This window comes from Corvus cornix, chromosome 6 (genome assembly GCF_000738735.6).
Source record: "Corvus cornix cornix isolate S_Up_H32 chromosome 6, ASM73873v5, whole genome shotgun sequence".
Lineage (NCBI taxonomy): Eukaryota > Metazoa > Chordata > Aves > Passeriformes > Corvidae > Corvus > Corvus cornix.
This window is the reverse complement of record NC_046336.1, coordinates 31,345,757-31,364,721: the sequence shown is the minus strand read 5'-3', so window position 1 is coordinate 31,364,721 and position 18,965 is coordinate 31,345,757. Positions and strand designations below refer to the sequence as shown.

The following is an 18,965-nucleotide window of genomic DNA, read 5'->3' as shown; positions in this document are numbered from 1 at the left end:
GCCCAACACAATTCCCCAGCACATGCTGACCAATGCCCAGCCTGTCCCTGAACAGCGATTGGCCCCTTCCAGGTAAGTCGCCCTCAGTGTCCATACTGGGCTTGACACTCCATGGAATTGGAATGGAATAGCTTTCAGCCAGTTTGGGTCACCTGTCCTGGCCATGCTCCCCCCTAGCTTTTTGTGACTGCTCATTGGCAGAGCGTGGGACACTGAAAAAGGTCCTTCACTTGTGCTACCAACTTCCTTCCCATACTTAATCCAGCACCGCACGGGGCCAGCCACTGAGGGGAACATGAACTCCATGCCAGGCAAAGCCAGGCCAGCTGTGGAGGCAGCAGTTTAGAGGTGCAATCTCGTCCTCTCCTGACTGACTTTGGTAAATAACCTGGCAGCAACCAGAGCTGTTCCAGGTGAGCTGTGGGAACACAAGATGATGGCACTGGCACAGAAGCTCTGCTGCTCTGAGCAGGTGCTTGGTCTCAGCACCAGCTAAGGAAGAGCACTGACTTGTCTGGCTGCAGAATGATTTGTTTTCCACCCTCTGCAGAGTTACTGATTCCATGCTTTTGCTGTACCTTCCTTCTCTGCCCCCCCCCAGCTGTTTTGGCCTCTGCAAATCTGCAGTTTCAAGGTGATTTTTGGTTTTGCCTTTGTAAGAGTTATTTATCACCATGAAATGCAGTGTTAGAGCTGGAAGGTGTGCTTTATTTCTGTTGGATTTTTAAATCAGCAGATGGCCCAACCTCTCCCCAGACCAGCCCAGAAGGACCAAGGTAACTCAGCAGCCTGGCTAAGGGAGCTGCAGTGGCAGCTGAGCACACCTGCAGCCTCCTCAGCAGGCTGGCTGGGTTGGGTTTGGGCCCTACAAGACCAATAGAGGAATGCAGGAAATGGCTGTGTGCAAGTGTCATATCTGAAGCATTTCTTTCCTGTGTGGCTGCCTTTCAGGTCCAGGGCAGCACAGCAGTCAACTATTTCCACACCCTCATGTGCTCTCTCTCTTCCCTTCACTCTTTATTTTCATATTCAGTGCTTGCTTTTCTATTGTCTAGGAAGCAACACCAGTCAGTTAGTGGTTGTCATTAGTCTCCTTGAATTCCAGATAACAAGACAAACAATTTCTACTTTGCATCTATACAGTTGTGATTAGATTTGTGGAAAAATACGTAAAATGTCTGGACTCCCCATTCCTGATCTTGACATGTATTTTTCCAGCACTGGACCAACAGCTCCTTTCAAGATTTTATCTGTTACAGATTAAAATTCAACCCTGTCACTTACACACTGCAGGAAACTATGTGATAGCAAAGCCAAAGATGAGTAAGGGTCATAAATTCTTGCTGGTTTTAGGACAGGGAATCCACTCTCACTGAAACATTTCTTTTAGGAAAGAAAGATTTCAGCTGTGTTATTACAGTGACTCCAGACTAGAAACATGAACAAATCAGCATGAGGACAAAGTGTGAACCGCTGGTGGTGGTAACTCGTGTGTCCCCACAGAGCTGCTGGGAAATGTGACATCATTCAGGTTATTGTAACCTTTTTCTGAATTCACTCCAACCCCCTCCGCTTGCCCTGGCTCAGAGCTGCACACGACTGACACCTGGGAGCCACCTGACCCCTGGGATTTGTTCTGTGCATCTGAAGGGCAGTCCTTACTTACAGGTGTAGCTTGGATTTTAGATGCGATTTTACATTACATGCACTAAAACCAAATGAGCAGATGCAATTGAAAAACCCAAACACAAATCAAACCAAAAGATGATCCAAAGCAGCCCTTTTAGTTGTGGTGAACACAACTGCAATTAGTGCTAGATCGGTGTCAAACTTAGTAAAAAAGACAATCTTGCTTTATTGCTCCTATTACAGATATTCTTAGTATGATCCTCTCATTCCTTGGGTGGCTAGAGATCTTCTAAATTCTGTAACCTTTTTTGGCTGTGCCAAGTATCCTTTAACTTAGAAAGCTCTTTTCCCATTGTGGTGGTTTTTTTTTAATCTCAAAGGTATTTTCAAATTAATTTTCTTAGGTGTTGTTTTGCTAGGGTTCCTATGCCGTGCACTCCTGGGGTCTTAAAATAAAATAAACTTTACATTCCTCTGAGCTAGCAAATAATTGTTCTCTGAATTTGGGCCAAACTGGATAAGCCCTTCAGGAACTTGGTGCCCAGACTAAACCATGAATGCCAGTAGTGCCTTCCTGAGCAGCATTCAGACTTTATAGTGGGGTATTTCACATGTTGCCTTTTACTAACATCCAAATTATGTAGAATTTCTACTATGTAGAAAAAAGGATTTGTATGATTTGCTTCAATTTTCAAGTAACTGATCTTCCAAGATAGTCCTTCCATTCTTCCTGCACATACTTTCCTGGACACTTTTTCTCTCCTTGCTATCAAGCTTAGCCTGTGCTTTCAGTATTTGTCACCACTTCTGACACTGCCATTTAATCAGGTCCCATCATGTCAGTGCCCAGGTTCCCAGGACTCAGCTGTTCCTGTGCTTGTGCAGTGACCAGGACAAGGTAATGTGAGTGCATTCATTCAAGAAGAGAAGCCAAGGCACTGCTCTCCTTCCTCTTCCCTGTAGCTCAGACCAGAGCAGGGACCCTACAGAACACACCACTGTGTAATGAAGAATCACTGCTGTAGCTCTTTGACCTCTTCCTGTTTGTAAAACATTTTCAGATGAGCAATTCTGATTTACACTCCATCTAATTTCAGAGAACCGAAAATGGGTACTCTGCAATTGCATCATTCATGGTGTCTTTTTGTTAGGAAAAAAGAAAAGAAAACCACACCAGAACTGCATTTGCAGTCTTGTGTAACTTGTCAGCCACAACAGAACCTCTCTGATACAACTGTTCTTTGATTTCAGATTTTTATAGCTCCCTGTTCCTGTGTCTGAAGGCAAGGGATACAGTGTGGTACAATTAGCAGAACTCAGCTGTATTTCAGTCCACAGTCACAGCACTTTTAGAATGGCTCTGAGTTAACAATGGTGAAAGTAACCACAGTTACAGCATCAACGTCAACCTATGCACATGAATCACAAGAGCATTGTAAAGTCATTATCAGGAGACATTTCCTTTTGTCAGAAGACTTTTGCTATTTAGTGACCTGGAAGCCCTAAGATAACGAAGGCAGTGAGTACATCATCCCAGTCTAATGAAATGTGCTGAAGATTGAGGTCTGTATTAAGAGCCTCCTCAGAGTTGCAGTTGTTTGGCACCCATTAGGATCCCAGGCAGGCAGGCCGGCCCTGTTTGTCAGAGCTAATTAAGGTGGTAAGGGAAGCACAGTGTAAATAATCCCTTTCGGTGATGGGAACCCCACTGGTGGAGCACTGAAGCTGCCTTCTGTCTGTGCACAGCACACATTTGTAGTAGGTAGTGGGTGATTATCCCCAATATTGATCCCCTTGAAGCCAGACTTGGATTCTAGAGAAATGCTACTGACTTTGTTAGCAAAGGGGTGAATTGAGAGCAAACCAAACCCAGAACTGTCTGCAGTCAGGATCTCCTGTGCATCCACACCCCTTGTGCCACTGCTCTGCCAATGGCTTTTTCACTTGTATGGTGAATGCTGGTTTCAATCACTGCATCATTTTAATTTATCAAATTGTTTGGAGGTTCTGGTGGATATTCTGTTAGGTAAAAGACCACTGCATCTTTGGGATGCAGGTCTGTTCTGCTGCTGCTCTGACAGAAAGCCCTTGTTAGCAACAGCCCCTACCTGCAGGATGTGTGGGGAAAAACCTCTCAGAGCTTGCTGGGCTCTACAGTTAGGAGGGTGCAGCACTAGACTGGTAACCATCACTTGCCTGTGGGATGATGAAACTCGGCATTTATTAGTTGTCCTTCTGTTGCAGCCTGGTGTTTGGTTTCACTGGTGAGCAGGTGCTGCTTGTACCAGCTGCTCCTGAGCAATAGGGAGAAGATTCCTTCTGCAGTGTCCTCCCTACAGTACGTTTGTTCCCAACATCTGTTGATGGTTGGTCTGATACGCTACAAGGCATGAGGTTTAATTTTTTGCAGGGCTTGTTCCTACTCAGAGAGGTGTAGGCTGTGAGTAAACACGGCTGTGTGTGCTGAGCAAGGCCCTGGCTGGGCCAGATCCTCTGCTGAAGTGTTGTGGCCAGACCTCAGGCTTGTTTGGGCTGTTTCCTGTCTGCTGACAGGGGTTAATAGTGAATATTGACACAACTGGAGAGATAATGGTGTGACTTTCATGGTGCTCCCAGCCTCCAGCAGCCACACCAGAATGTACTTAACCAAATGTATTTTTGATACACTTGACATGTGAAATAATCCTTGATATTTTTCCATTCATTTGTCCAGTAACTTCTTTAACCTGTGTAAGTTTTTAATATAACCATTCTGTAATAAAGATTTTTGTCAACTTCACAACCCCATGTTAAAAACCGTTTCCTTTGTTTTGCACTCCTGGGAGTAATTTTTAATGACCCCTTGGGTTTGTAACAGAGGAAAAAATACCAGGATTCATTAAAATCTTTTTCTGTCTGGGCTTGGCATGGCCAGTGCAGGGCAAAGATGCCCTGTATCTCCTTGGATAGTGAAGTGGTGGATATGCCGCAGACTTGTACAGTTGCATAATTACATTTCAGGAGAACATTCTTATTCAGTGCCCTGCATGTGCTTTTTTGAATGCTTCTGGCATTGAAACTCTTTCCAGAGAACTTCAAGGCCTTGTTCTTGAGTGCAGTTTCCTGGCCTTTGATGTGTATCATCTGTAGCATTCCAAAAATGGTAGACATTTATTCTGTAAAGCTGTGTAAGGGAGACAGCACCTGTGACTAGCCTGACACTATTCTTATATAAAAGAGTACTATATAATGATCATTCTTGTTGCTGAACTTTGGTAATTGGTATTGTCACAGCTTGAAGTGGGTGAGGCACTCTACTGGCACCCTATACACCTTTCCCTTGAGTTTTTCTGGCCAGAAGGATAAAATCAAAGTGTAATTCAGGAAAGAAAAACAAGGGAGGAGGAAGAATCTCATTCCAGGAATACACACCATCTTGGTATAATTAGTTCTGATGCTTTAAGGGATTACATTGTAGTTGACTGGAAGTATAATTTTTTTATTAATTATATGAAACAGTGTTTCTTCCTTCCTAAGCACTGCTTTAAGGACTGCCCAAATCAGTATTTATATAATCGTATCTCAGTGACTGTTTAGAAAGCTGGAATACTCAAAGATATTTTAGGGCAGTTTTCCATAATGTGCTAGTATTTTGAAAACACCGTGCATAGAACATGTCAAGGTTGTCTTCTGGTTTTGTTGTAAACTGTGCCCAAATACAGGAAACAATAATGGGTGTAAGAGAACATGAGGTAAGGACTGATGTTAAGTCATATTATTAATTTAAAATTGTACACGCTGACCTTCCTTATTTGCTACGGTACGACCCCGGGCGAGCACTTTGTCCCAGTACCGAGCAAACTGCTGCCTGCCCCGAGCGGCACAGTTGGAGTCCGATGGTGGCGCGGGGGAAGCCAGTGAAGCACCTGCTCGTGTTCACCTGGCTCCCCGATGGCTGGGCACGCAAAGGGGTAGGATAAAGCGGAGGGACTCCGCGTGGGGGAGGAGCATTTATTGCAGGGTAAAAACGCACGAGGAAACACCAGCCACGCACGGACAAACAGGCGCAGAAAATACACAGTAACCAATGATACATCAGCCAGGGGGTCTTACTGGGGCAGGGAGAAGGGGTTACAGCCAATGGGGGAAGTGGTAGGAGGGGAGGAGTAACACAGACCAATTAGCTGCTGAAGAACATAGAACTCTTTGGAAATACAACCGAATACGAGAAATATGGGAAAGGGAGAGCTGCAGCTACAGGTAAGACATGGAGCACAGCCTCTTGGCTGCTCTGTTAAGGCTTTTTGGCCCTGGGGTTGGTCATGGTTCACCGCAACACTTATTTACGGTTACCTTTTGCTAAGTCTAAAGCCTGAACTTGCTTAACAAACATCATTGCACAGCCATGGAGAATCGTCACATCAGCCCTTTGAGCACATCCTGTTTCTTTAGCAAAGCCAGGGGCTGAAATATTTTTGGAATTGAGCAGAGTTGGTGCTTTTTCTGACTCCTGGCAGGTTTTGGATTTAAATCCCTTGACCACAATTCATATGAGCAGAAGTTTCAGTAAGACCACAGGTGATTGTTGAGAGTGTGCAGTTGGTGGGGATGTATCTTTGCTTTTTCAATATGCGAAGCTGAGCAGTTTCCTGTTGAAAGGAACGAGCTGTATTTATATCATGTAAGTACCACACAGGCCAAAGCCATGGCTCTGAAAACCTGCAGGGATCTCATGCTTATTTATCACTCTTACTCTGTCCAGCTGTGGGAGCACAACAGGGGCTCACCATTCCCCTTATGATCCCTTTCTTCTGCCAGATCAATGAAAATCAGCCTTTGGTATCTGGCCTGGTACCACAGAGCACCATTGTGCTCCAAGTACTCCACATATTTTGGGAGTTCACAAAAATTAGGTTAGAAAGACCCTATTTTTATTTTTAAAATGCGTTGTTAAAAATACTGCAATCGGTGAGTTTTCTGTAAGACATTCTTATTTTGCTGTTCCCACTGCTAGAGAAGATCTGCAGATTGAGTTGAATACATGCTGGATGGAACACAGAAACCCCCACAGATCAGATGACAACAAGATAAAGCATGATACAGAAATGTTAACATGTTTCTGCATGTATGTTTACACTGCCTACAAAATCTGTGTTTATATTGCCCTCATCACTGTTAGTGGAGGTATTTTCTTAAATAGAGATTATCTTAGGAGTTGAAGTAGTTACTCCATACCTTGAAGGGGGTGTATTTAGAAATACTGCTAAGGCAAGCACAGCAATGTTAACTACAAGAGTGCACATGGGGAATTTGAGGCTTAATCTGAGCTTCCAACTGTTGCATTGAAAAGCTTCCCAAGAGGAATGAACTTTGCAGCCTGATACAGCTGCAGTGAAAAGCAAGGCTCCAGTAGTGTGCAATTGGAATACTCCTCAGTGAAGTTTTAATGTGATTCCTGAGACATCATTTTGAACCAGCAGTTACTGAAATGCTTTATTTATTGTTCTTTTCAGTGCCCAGACCAGTCATGTAAGCAGGATTTACTGGCTTACCTAGAACAGATCAAGCTATACTCCCATCAGCTCAAGATCTGCAGCCAGGTTAAAGCGGAAATCCAGAATCTTGGTGGAGAGCTCATCATGTCTGCAGTAAGTAGAAAAATGGCATCAATTACTCTGTTAGTCAGACTACATTTTACATTTGAGTTGGGCTTTCCTGTGCTTGTAGCATGTTCCAGTGTCACGCCAAATCCTGTTTTCTAACACCCACTTAACAGCGAGAACCTACGACAGTGAAGGCAAGACTTACAGCTTTAAAGGAAGAGCAATCACCTTTTTCTTTTTTTAAACCCTCCAACCGCATTATGCGTTATCACTCTTACTCTGAAGGAGTTTGGCTTTAAGAACTATAACCCACTTGAAAATGCTGGTGCACTGATTTACACATGTGGAATATGCTCATGTGTGTGTCTGAACACAATAAAGACACTCCAGGGGTGGAGTTCCAGGTCAGAAAGAAATGCTGCAGGGCATTCTGCATGTCTACAGAAAAAAATAAAATGAAGAGCAAGGTGACCTGATTCCTGAGTGAATTTCTTGATTTTGCTTTAAGAGTTATTCGTGCCATTACAGCCAAGTATCATTAGTGGTGGAAAAGACATTGCTCATGATTTTATGGAATGTTTATGCACTTGGCATCAGCACAGCCATCCATAAAATGCCTTCACATTCCCATGTTCTGTGATGTGTTACTACCCCTGGAGCACATGGGATTATGATTTCAAGTATAAATCTGCTACATGGCACCAAAACCAGGTAAGACACCAGGCACATTGCTACCCTTTACGTACTTGGCACTATATTTAAGAGAACTTCACATTCACATAGTCTGGAATTCTCTCTGTATCTCTCTCTAGCTGTAGCTTTCTCTCCCCCCAGCTCTACCTCTGTCTCTGTCTGTACCTATCACTGGCTATCTGTATTCATCTATGGCTATCTCTGTATATACCTATCTATGTCTGTCTATATGTATCTATACCTGTCTGTATCTGTACCTGTCCATCTCTACATCTATCTACCTAATCTGTCTCTGCCTCTCTATATTAATCTATACATGTGTCTACCTAGCTCTGTCTCTATCTTTATCCATTTACACCTGTCTCACGTTACCCATCTCTGTCCATCCCTATCTATTCCTATCTGTATACCTGGTCTGTCTCTATGGGTCTGTATCTATCTGTACCTATCTACAGCTGTCTGTATTTGTCTTATCCTATCTTTGCCTATCTATACCTGTCTACGCTTATGTCCTATGTCCCTATCAAACCATACCTATTTATACCTATCTATACTTGTATCTGTCCATACTTACCTATACCTGTCTATATCTTTTCTCTATCCATCTAAACCTGGTCCATACCTGTGAACACCTATCTGTACCTGTCTATACCTGTCACTATTCAGCTCTACGTGTCTAAACCTATCTCTGTCTATATATATCTATCTACACCTCTATAATATAGACACATCTACCTATATATCTATATTTATCACTATTTATCTATACACGTCTGTACCTATCTATACCTATCTCTATACTTGTCTCTGTCTCTATCCATCTCCACTTACTCCACCTGTCAATCTCCCTCTCCGTACCTGTCAATATCTGACAAAATCTAACAGAATCTGTTGGAATCTGTCAAAATCTAACAGCATCTGACAGAATCTAACAATCTATCTGTACCTGTCACTATCTCTGTGTATCTGTCCATACCTCTATCTGTCAAAAATGTCTTTTATCTGTCAATATCTATCTCTACCTGTCAGATTCTGTCAGCACCTCTGTCCATCTGTCAATATGTCAGTCTCTCTCTCTCCTTGTCCATGTTTGGCTCTACCTCTCTGCACCTGTCAATAGCTGTTTTTAGCTGTCTCTATTCATCTCTGCCCCTCTCTAGAGCTGTGTGTCTACCTGTGTCTACCTCTCTGTACCTGTCTCTGTATCACCTCTCTATCCATTGATACCTGCACATATCTATCTCTGCCTCTGTCTAGGCCTACCTATCCCTATTTATCTCTCAATAAAACTATTACTACATTTTATGTGGTTTATAAACTAATCAGAAATGAAGCCTTTTTTCCTGAGGTGGGATTTGAAACCCTCATTGCTATAGGATACTTGTGCTTGGCTATTCAAATGATTATTTAGAGACCACATCTGAACCTCTGGAACCTACTGTTAAGTAATTTTAATTGACTCTATAGTTTCTGAGGCCAATACTTGTTTTCACTAGGGCTGCACATTAACAAAGCTTTCTCTTCCTTCCTTATTTCTTTTCACAAGCAGTTCTGTGACCAGTGTGGGTTACAACAAAGCCACATGTTGGAACCAAGTTTGGTTCTTGCTCTTTCTGCCTTCTGCTGTAGAATACTCACATTGTTTTCTTTACCTTTTTGTTTGTGGATTAGATTTTCTATTCTCTCCAGTCCTCATCTTTTCTGAATGAGAATCAGAAAAGGAGACAGCAAGATGATTAAGAAAAAAAAAAAAGAGGCCCTGAGCTTGCAGATAGTAAAGGTTTTACTGTGCATTAAGTAAAAAACTCACGAGTCTCCAAATACCTGAAACTGAATCTATCCTCTGGTTGGTGAAGACCTGCTACAGGGAAAAAAAAACCCTATCAGAAACAACATTAGGAAATAATCCTACTTACAAGGTTACTGCATTGTTTGCTCCCTCCTGCAGCCATGTACCTGTGTGCCAGGAATGACCTCCCTGGTCCTTGGGCATCCCTCCTCTGTCTGGCCTTGGCTCCTCACAGTCTCTCCTTCTCTTCCACCTCCTTCAGGAGCTGGGACAGGATTAGGGTTAGAAAAGCTGAGGGGGGAAGCTCCTCTCCTGTAAGAAACAACACATTTCCACATTCAGATGAGTCAGTACCAACTTCTACAGTGACAAATCCACTTCGAGAAACAAATAGAGAATGACTGAGTACAAGCTGGTGGAATCCACACATAAAAAGCACAGTGCTGAGATGGGTCATACATTCACCCCACACCTCCCTTCTCCAACCATTAGAGGTGTGCACAAGGATCTTGGATTTAAATCACCCTCAAGCAAAATTCCTTCTCTCAAGAGTAGCAGTTCATTAAAAAAACCCCTAAACCCCCTTCTATTGAAGCTTAAAGACCAATTCAGAGGAAGGAAGAGAGGGATGAAGAGCAGAGATTGTAGTGTCACATCTTTGCAGCTCTGCAAAAGAAAGAACCATCTTCTTGAAACAGAGCTAAGTCACAATCCCTGCCTTACCAGTTCAGGATGATGCTGTGGTGGAGCAAGTAAAGGAGCCCTGAACTGGTGTTACAGGTTAACCCTGGATAGCACCATGAAGCAGTGCCATGGCACAAGGGCAGCTCTGTCTCTGTCAGCAGCAAGTGTGTTCTCACCTACATGATGACCTGCACTGGAGGAGGAGGTGCTGCTGGCTGCCACCATAGCTCAGTGTGGCACTTGCTCTGTGACAACAAAGAGCATTATGCATGTGAAAAACTATGCTGAAATTCATAAACACAGCTCCGTCTTCTTCAGCTGCTTTTGATCTGCATGCCCTGTGCCCTTGTCTGCCCTGCAGCAGTGCTGGGCCCCCCTGCCCTGGAGGGTTTCTTACCTACAGTTCATAGCAGGCTGTACCATTAGTGTGGGTCCATAAGCCACTTTCTCTGGGGCAGCTGGGATGCTTAGGGGACTTCCCAGCTGATAGTTCTCCTCATTTAGTGGCTTTTGGACTTGAGGCCACACACTCTTGCAGTCTGCCTTTCTCACTGTCTGTCCCCAAGCTCCAGTACTTTCCTTCTAGTCAGGCCCTGTTAAGGAGGTTAGAAGATGTACAGAAAAAGAGAGGAAGAGATGTGGATCATCAGCTTCTCATTCTCCATTCACTGCAGTTTTGTTGTTTTCATTAATTAAAAATTCCTTGCTCACTATTTAGTCTTTCATAGTCCCATACAAAACTTACATTTGTAAATAGTGCTGCTTACATTGCCACAGTCTAAGCTGCTCAACTCCAAATGGTGAGGATTCACTAAGTCTTCATTAGGAGTGATTAAACAGGAAACGGACATTTCCCTCTATTAATTAGAATAAACTGGTGCCTCTTCAGGCACAATATAATGGGGTAACAGTTGCAGTATGCAGATTGACAGTAAATGCATTCATTTATGCAGATAAGCTGATAGTTCACTTACAAACACTGCACAGTGATAGGCTTGCACCTTACCTTGCCAGTTTGATATTTTTCCTAGAATGGCTTTAAGAGAATTGTATCCCAGGGCAGAAAATGAACATATCTTACATATTAATGTTGTGCTCCCTGACTTTGCGAAGTAATTCTGTTTTGTACTATTTATAGTCGTTATCTTCTTCTGTTTCATTTTTTATTGTACTTGGCAAGAGAGACAAAGCTTCTTGACCTTAAAAAAGGAATGGTCTGGAAGAGCAAACTCTGAAGAGTTCCAGTATCCCAGAATTTGCTGACTGGCACAGAAACCTCCTCTCAGGTTGGCCAGCCTTGCCTGTGCACTGAGGGCTGTTCCACTCTGCTGTTCCTGCAGATGTCTCATTTATCTTCAGCTCTTCCTCCTGCTATCTCAAGAGCCGGACTTTAACTTAAACACCGACATCAGGCCACTTTTGTGCCAAATGGAGGTGGCTTTAATGTGTCTAACTTCATGCTCCAAGGCTGGACTGAAGTATGTTTCCCTTCCTGAGTTCCCAGGCCTGTTAAATCACAAGTTTCCAGCACGACATTGCAATGAACATGTTGCAGCTTTGAAGGCTGAACCACAGGTGAAAACACAGAGGCAAAGCTATAAGCCAGCAGGTAGAAAAATACAAGAGAGGGTCTCTGCCACCAGCCCTTTGGCTGACACAGTCCCAGTCCCTGGCTATCCATACTCCAGGTAAAGGCTGCCTTGGCCAATGTGCACCACTGTGGCAGCTGGCCAACAGCCCCACGCCTTCGCTGCGCTGGGAGGGGTTCATCTGCTGCCAGAGAGGAGCTGGCACTGTGCTCAGCTCCTGTTAGGGTCTGGGTGTGCTTTCCCCCTGGAAGAGAAGTTGAGATGGGCAGAACAGCTTTACTGTAGCCCCAGCAGGAGTGGAAGGAAGGAACAAAGGGCAAAAAGCAGCAAGCTGGGAATCACACTGGGATAGGGGCTGCTCTAACAGCCCACTTGAGTCACTCCAGGTCCCTAGTAGTTCATTCCTCTGCCTTCAGTGCTACTGCCATGCTCTCACTGCTGCGCAGACTTTGTAGAAAAGCATCCCTTTTTCCTTGCTTCAGGCTGCTCTGACAAAGATGTGCCCCCGAGCACCAGGGCACAGCTCCTGCTCCATGTCCAGCCAGTTTGCTTCTCCTGGCTGGCATTTGCCTTGGCACTCCTTGAGAATTCATACTTCAGGCTGTTTGAATGGATGTGGGAGGTTAATGTAGGGCGTCACACCATGTATGAAATTAGGTATTTCAGTACTTGACTCTGAAAATACTGAATCGCTCAATTTCTAAAAGCTGACATTAACCCCCAAGAGCTGATACAATAAAGTTTTCTTCTATTGGAGTTGACAGAAATGTTTCACTCTGTTATCTACTAACACTATACCATTTTTGCTTTTGCCTAGTGTACACTGGCAGGTGTGTGTATATAGAAATCCTGGCCTTTGGAAGCACAGCAAGGGATGGATTTTCCTGTCAGTCACTTACAGACAGCTCAGTTACTATTGCTTTCCAAACTGCATCTACTGAGAAAAACTAATTTAAAGCAGTAAGAAGTGTTTCTGGTAACGCACACTACATGACAGTTAACTTTTCCTAGTAATGATTAATCTGCTAATTAGCAAAATCAGGATGTGCCTTAGCCCCAGTGCATGTAAAAAGACTATTGCAACAAACAATTTCTTCCTCAACAGCAAGGAAAGGATTTATATTAAGCTACTGTTCCCTTTTTCTTAAGGGCCTGTTTTTAAAAAAATAGATTCCTTTTTTTAAAATCCTCCCTGGAAGTGAAAGCAGCAGTAATGGGGAGGGGCTGAGCTATCCTCCTGGCTAAGCATCTGCTCCATTATGGTGTTGCACAGGAACAATTCACAGCCCTTAATGTAAGTTGTTTATCATTTAACTTGGACACAGGCCTGAGCTAATCATAGAACTCAGTTTCAGTTCTTTGAATCCTACTTAGCCTGAAGTAGACTCTGGTAATGGTTAGTTTTTAGTCCATTAGATTCAATTTCCCCACCTGAAAAATGGGTAAAAACCCAGAACAAACTGCAGACACGCCTGAGGTGTTCAATGCAATCACTAGATGGACAGGCAGACATAGATAACAGCCACGTTTTTAGGAAAACTCAGTTCCTTGAAAAGAAATCCAAGCAGTGAAGCTGATTTCCTGAGGCCACTTCCATGAATGGGGATGAAATCTCTCCAATATCCCAGAGGGAGAGCATGGCAAAGAAGAGGTGAGCAGAACACTGAGGGAACAGTTCCAGAGAAAAGAATCACCATGGCAGGCCTCTCTTTGGCTTATTTCCTATCTAAGCTGTACTGGCTTGAATCTGTGGCAAGTTCTGAGTGTCACCTGGCAGTTGCATGAGCAAGCACAGCAGGTGATCAAGTGCTTCCAGTTCTAACTTTGCTGGGCTTTCTTGGACACCCATCTTCTGGTGTCACTGTTAGACCAAGATCTCCGTTTCCATTAAAACGAAATTAACACTACACTCTGAGTGGGGAAAAAAGTGTGGATCAGAACACAAGGCAAGTAAGTGGTGTTAAAACCCTGGCCAAGGCCCAGCAAAAACTCCAGTGTCTTCAACAGTCGAGGTTTCACTCTTAATAATTCACCTGTTCGAATTGTTCTGCTACTTTTAATCTTAAGGGATTCAATGACTATTTCATATAGAAACCTTAGTGAAAGAACCATAAAATAATTCAAAACAGCAAATAGCTAAACCTAGTAAAAAAGTAGGGCTAAAATCAAAAGCACGATGTAGTGAGGAATCCTTATCTTAAATGCAGCACTACTCAGACACACAGTGCTCTCCACAAAATGTAGAACTTGTGTTACTTTCAGATGTAGCTGTCAAAGAATTAAAAATTCAGTCTTGGTCTCTCAGTATAGTGTAGCAAAGGAAATCTGCTTCTAGGAATGTATTTAATGCACCATGCGTTTCAATTAAAATAAATTTTTAATAACTGAGCTTGTTTCCAAAAGAATTTTAAGTTCAGACTTCAAACACTGATAAAAAACTCTGATGTTCAGTTCTCAGCTTCCACCTGTATGAAAAACCTAGAACTGGCTGAACTGTAAATACAACTTGGGAGATTGTAAACAGCCAACTGCTACATCTGTTCTCCGATAGAAAGACCTTACAGTTCTCTGTAAAAACCCCAAGAATCCTCCCAGCAGAGCAGTCTGGGTGTCCCAGGCAGGGCTTCAGGCACTGCCACGTTACACAGAACCCTTTGGGAGGGTTGTTCTGCAGGCCCTCACAGCTTTACTCCAGAAGGCACGTCTGTCACTTCCTTATGGCTAAGGGACAGCACCTGCATGTCCACACAAGCAACAGGAGCGGGAGCCTGGCTTCTCTATGTGCTCTGCAATAAGGAGAGTTTGTACTTAACTGCTACAGGAGTTACAGCTCCTGCTGACATGTGACAACACAAGCATTTCTTAGTGCACCGAACAGAAAATACTTAGCAGAAGGGTTTCTTCAGATTCTAAGTCATGAGTCTCTTAGTTATTCTGAATATTAAAAATAACTGCCCATATCAGTTATTATATTGTTCAACATTTCATAGCAATGGATCGCCACTACTGCCAAGACATGAAATTACTTCGCAAAAATGAGAAAAATACAATGCATGTAAACAAACTGAAAAGTTTCAAAATTCATTTCTTGTCTAACCTCCTTTCAGCTTTGTTACTCAGTGGAGGGTTTGCTTTCTTGCTCTCAGGACTCATCACAGAGGAGGAATAAAAGTGCTGGAGATCGGAGAGTGGATTTCAGCATGAGTGCTGCCAGCCTGATTTGGGGTGGGGTTTTTTCTTAAAAAATACTGGCATCTACTCTGTATCTTGTGTGTTTCACACCCCAGTGTGAAATTACAGTGGTCAGAATAATTCTGAATTCCCTTTGCAATGGAAACCAAGTAAATGCTCACAAGACAGGTGAGGAAAGAAACGGCAAGGGATGTTTTTCCTAAAGCCTTTAATGAATTACTGTCTTAACTCACACAGACCTGTAAAATCTGGAGGCTGGAACCTCGCGTCTCCATAGAAAATGCTGAAAGAGCCAAAGTGGAGTTAGGCAAAAATAAAACAGCTTTTAGTTTGGAGTTGGTTGGTTTGTTTGTTTTGCTAGTGAATCTTTATGTACCGCTTGCTGTGCACTGGAGAGTTTGCAGCTACATCGCTCTAAGTGAAATGAACTTAAACGCTCAATGAATATTGTATCAGTCTTTCATTTATGCCAAGTTTCATTCCTTCAGTTTTCCTGGATATGAGACCTTGAAGAGCCTGCTGAATATCTGAGATAAAAGCATCCAAGTGAATACAATTCTCGAGTACATCAGTTTTACAGAACAACAGATTTGCACCAAACTCTACAGTGTTACTGGCACTGAGGTAGAAAAACAGCTGCTCTCTAAAGCCAAAAAAAAGAGATTGAATGTATGGCCTGATTGTTACCATCTGTAGTACACACCTAAGAACATCTAAAAGCTTCTCCAAAATTCTGAACACAGTTAATACCCCCACTCCAGCACCCCTTCTTTAGAAGACAAACGTGAGAAATGCATCAGAAAGCTGAGGGGACATATGCACACTAAGACACTGCCAGTACTGTAGACAGAAAGCCAGAAGGGCAGCATTAACTGAGTGTGCCTGTACCTCACTGCCTGTGCAGAGCTGCCGAGTAAAATTCCTGGGATCAGTGCCTGTCCCGACTCAGCCCAGCCCCACCCTGATGCCCAGCCCCAGGTAATGCAGCAAAGCCCCAGGTCAAACACCGCTGGTGGGCTCTGCCTCTCAGCAGGGGACACACACAGCTGTTTTCTTACAGCTTGGGGCCCGGTACCTGTATGGTGGCTCAGGGCATCTTTCGTAGAGCTTTAACGGTACAGCAGACGTTCAGTTCCGCTGGCAGGGCAAGGGACAGGGGAATTCTGCCACTTTGAACAGCTCTACAGTTGGGTTTGAAGTCAGGCTTTGGATCTTTAGCATTTAAAATGCTGCAGTTGACAGTTCCCCACCCCCGAGCCTGTGTCAGACTACGAGGCTGACATGGCTGCATACTGCTTTCCCGTTAGAACCTCATCAGAACTAGGCACCCCTGCAGTGGTTTTGCTGCTTAAAGCAGATACCTGTGATTAGAGTTTGAAAAAGGATAAAAACATTGTTTTCTTGATCCCAGTGGTGGGGTGAAGGAGCCCTGGACTGTTCCACAGGTGTTTTGTGGAAGGAGCCCCAGGGGGCAGACGGAGGAGGTAACAGTTCAGTCTCCACAGGAGAGGAAAGGCCAGCTAAGTTCTAGTGCTCACCTCAGCGTTCTCCATGTTCCACAGTACACACTGAAGTCACAATAAAAAAAAACATCTAGAGTTTTGTGCCAGCCTTTATCCTGCCTGGATACTACCAGTTTCTTCTAGAAGCCTTTTCCCTGCCACACAAACAAATTTTTTTGCTGCCCAGCCTGCTATCCCTCCTCATGTGCCTCTATTGCCCAGCAGCTTCAAAAAGGACGAACAATTACACACTCTAGAGTCACTGGGAAACTTCAGGGGAAAAAACCTGCCCCTGAAGCCCATTCACCAGCTACCACAGAACCAAAACCATCTTTTCCTTTGTCCCAGCAGCTTCACAGTGGTGTTACTACTATGCCAGTGTTGGAAAAGGGATTGCATGTGTTTTACCCATTATGGTGAGGAAAAAAAGAAAAGGTTATTCAAAGCTTTCAAGAAGCTGTCAGGATTATGGTGGTGTCAGCTGTTCTAGAAACAACAGGTAACTGAAATTTCTTGTGTGTGTACATGCACAGGTGTGCCTGTGTATAAGCAGCCTCAGGTCAGCATGAAGGCAGGAGTTCCTATGAAGCTGTATCTCCTCCTGCCACAGTGAACACCGTGTGACAGCATCCAGCAGTGAGGTGTGGCCAGGGCCCCCCCCTCCATCTGCCCCTGAGCTAAGGCTGCACTGCCAGGCAGCCTCCCTGGGGAAAGGGGCGCGCTGCACACAGATCGGGGTGTGGGACAGGGGCTCTGAGCAAAACCTTCCCCACAGCCTACAGCTTTGGGAAATGGCTGGTTTAAAATGTGTTAGACGGGTTAAAGAATTGTTTGAAATTAGGCTTGATGATCAGTACGTGCTTTGATGTTCACATCAAAGCGTGTGACAGAGGCTGTGCTGCAGGGCCAGGACTGCTGAGGGGCTGGGCAGCCCCACTCCCTAATTCAGTTTGTATCACAGTCCCCAAACACATCCACCTACCCCCTTAATGGCAACAGTGCCCTGCAAGCACCATGTGGCTGCCAGAGACTGGCAGCCCTTTCTAGAAAGTTCACATGCTGCAGCAGGGAATGAACTTTAGAGGCCATCTGGTAAATTTTACACCTTTTCTTGGGGAATTGAGATAATTTCAGTTTGCCATCACACATATGCATTCTACCAGACCTCTATTTTTTTTTTTTTTTTTTTTTTTTTCATTTTCAGAGAGCAGCAGTGTGTGTTTTATTAACTGGAAGATTTTTCTGCCAGTTCAGAGGCATTTCCAAATTGCAACTAAATCCAGCCTCTTGGCTGTATTTTTTATTTCTGCCTTACCTGCATTTGTGTTACACAATCAGAATGAAGACAGACAGTAATAACACACTCTCTCCCCTGATCGTTTGACCTGGCAAAGGGAGGAGTGTTTGCACCTTTCTTAATAACCCAGTTTGTAAATCTGTAGCTTGCCCAAGGCTCTGGGGTTGGGCTGGATGGCAAAGCACAGGATCACTCTGTCACTAAACGCATGGCCCTTCAGAGAACTGGCCTCAGTGCTTTTACACAAGACAACTGTTTCAACAAAGGGGATGTTTACAAGGTAAAGTGTGAAGGCTCTCCAGTTTTGTAGAGCAATCCTACTGTTTCTACATCCCAGCCCGAGTGAGCTTCCTCAGTACTCCTGTTTCCTGTCAGCAGGTGGAAGGCGCCCCTGCTGTGGCACTGGTATGGCTGTGTTGAATGCTGGGGAAAGTGGCCATAGGTGATGGGCTTCGTTGTTTTGCATTCTGCCCTTGGGTGGCACTCCCCAAGCAGCTGGAGAGGCCACACAGCCACTGGGATTTCTGTGGGTTATCCTACTTTTGATATCCCATACAAATCTTGGCTGCTGAGAACAGGCTCAGCAGCTCTGCCAGAGCCAGACACTTCAGATTATCCCAGCACTGCTCAGGAGCACATATAGGAGCCTGGAATATGACAGGAGCAGCTGGAGACCTTACCTAGAAACAAAGGAAGCAAGGGGTCACATTTTCACAGCTCTTCGTCAAGTTGGTTTCAGTACCCATCAGTAATAATTGCAATAGGACCCTGCAGACAAGCATCATGAATTCCTGTTAAAGAAAAAACCAATCAGCATTATCTTCAAAAGCATTTATATATTCCTACAGCTGAATTTCTGTACATCACTTTTAAGTCTGAGCCGCAGAGCATGAGTACAGTGATCAAACACATCAAGAGAAAATGAGGAAATTATGGTTTAGTCTCTGGTAATCTTACTTTTTCTCTCTTGTTTATTCCTGTGCCTACTGTGATTAAAAGCACACTGAC

General features: G+C 44.0%; 1 protein-coding gene and 1 long non-coding RNA gene across 9 annotated transcripts in view; one reads left to right on the top strand and one right to left on the bottom strand.

Moving 5' to 3' along the window:
* CTNNA3 (catenin alpha 3) overlaps positions 1-18,965 on the top strand; it is a 430,393-nt gene that overhangs the window by 409,320 nt on the left and 2,108 nt on the right. For all 4 annotated transcript variants that reach the window (XM_019286635.3, XM_019286634.3, XM_010400758.4 and 1 more), the window contains one exon: positions 7,122-7,256. In XM_019286635.3, the coding sequence (XP_019142180.1) occupies positions 7,122-7,256 (135 nt within the window). The remainder of the gene's footprint in view (positions 1-7,121; positions 7,257-18,965) is intronic.
* The window catches only part of LOC104690160, a 314,275-nt gene continuing 300,376 nt past the window's right edge, over positions 5,067-18,965 (bottom strand). For 2 of the 5 annotated variants that reach the window (XR_751932.3, XR_005602168.1), the window contains 4 exons: positions 18,638-18,748; positions 9,861-10,005; positions 7,161-7,251; positions 5,067-6,257 (listed from right to left, as the gene is read on the bottom strand). This is a non-coding gene — a long non-coding RNA (uncharacterized LOC104690160). Of the gene's footprint in view, positions 6,258-7,160; positions 7,252-9,728; positions 9,766-9,820; positions 10,006-10,774; positions 10,971-18,637; positions 18,749-18,965 lie in introns of all 5 variants that reach the window. The other 3 variants (XR_005602169.1, XR_002045718.2, XR_002045719.2) reach the window with 3 other exon arrangements.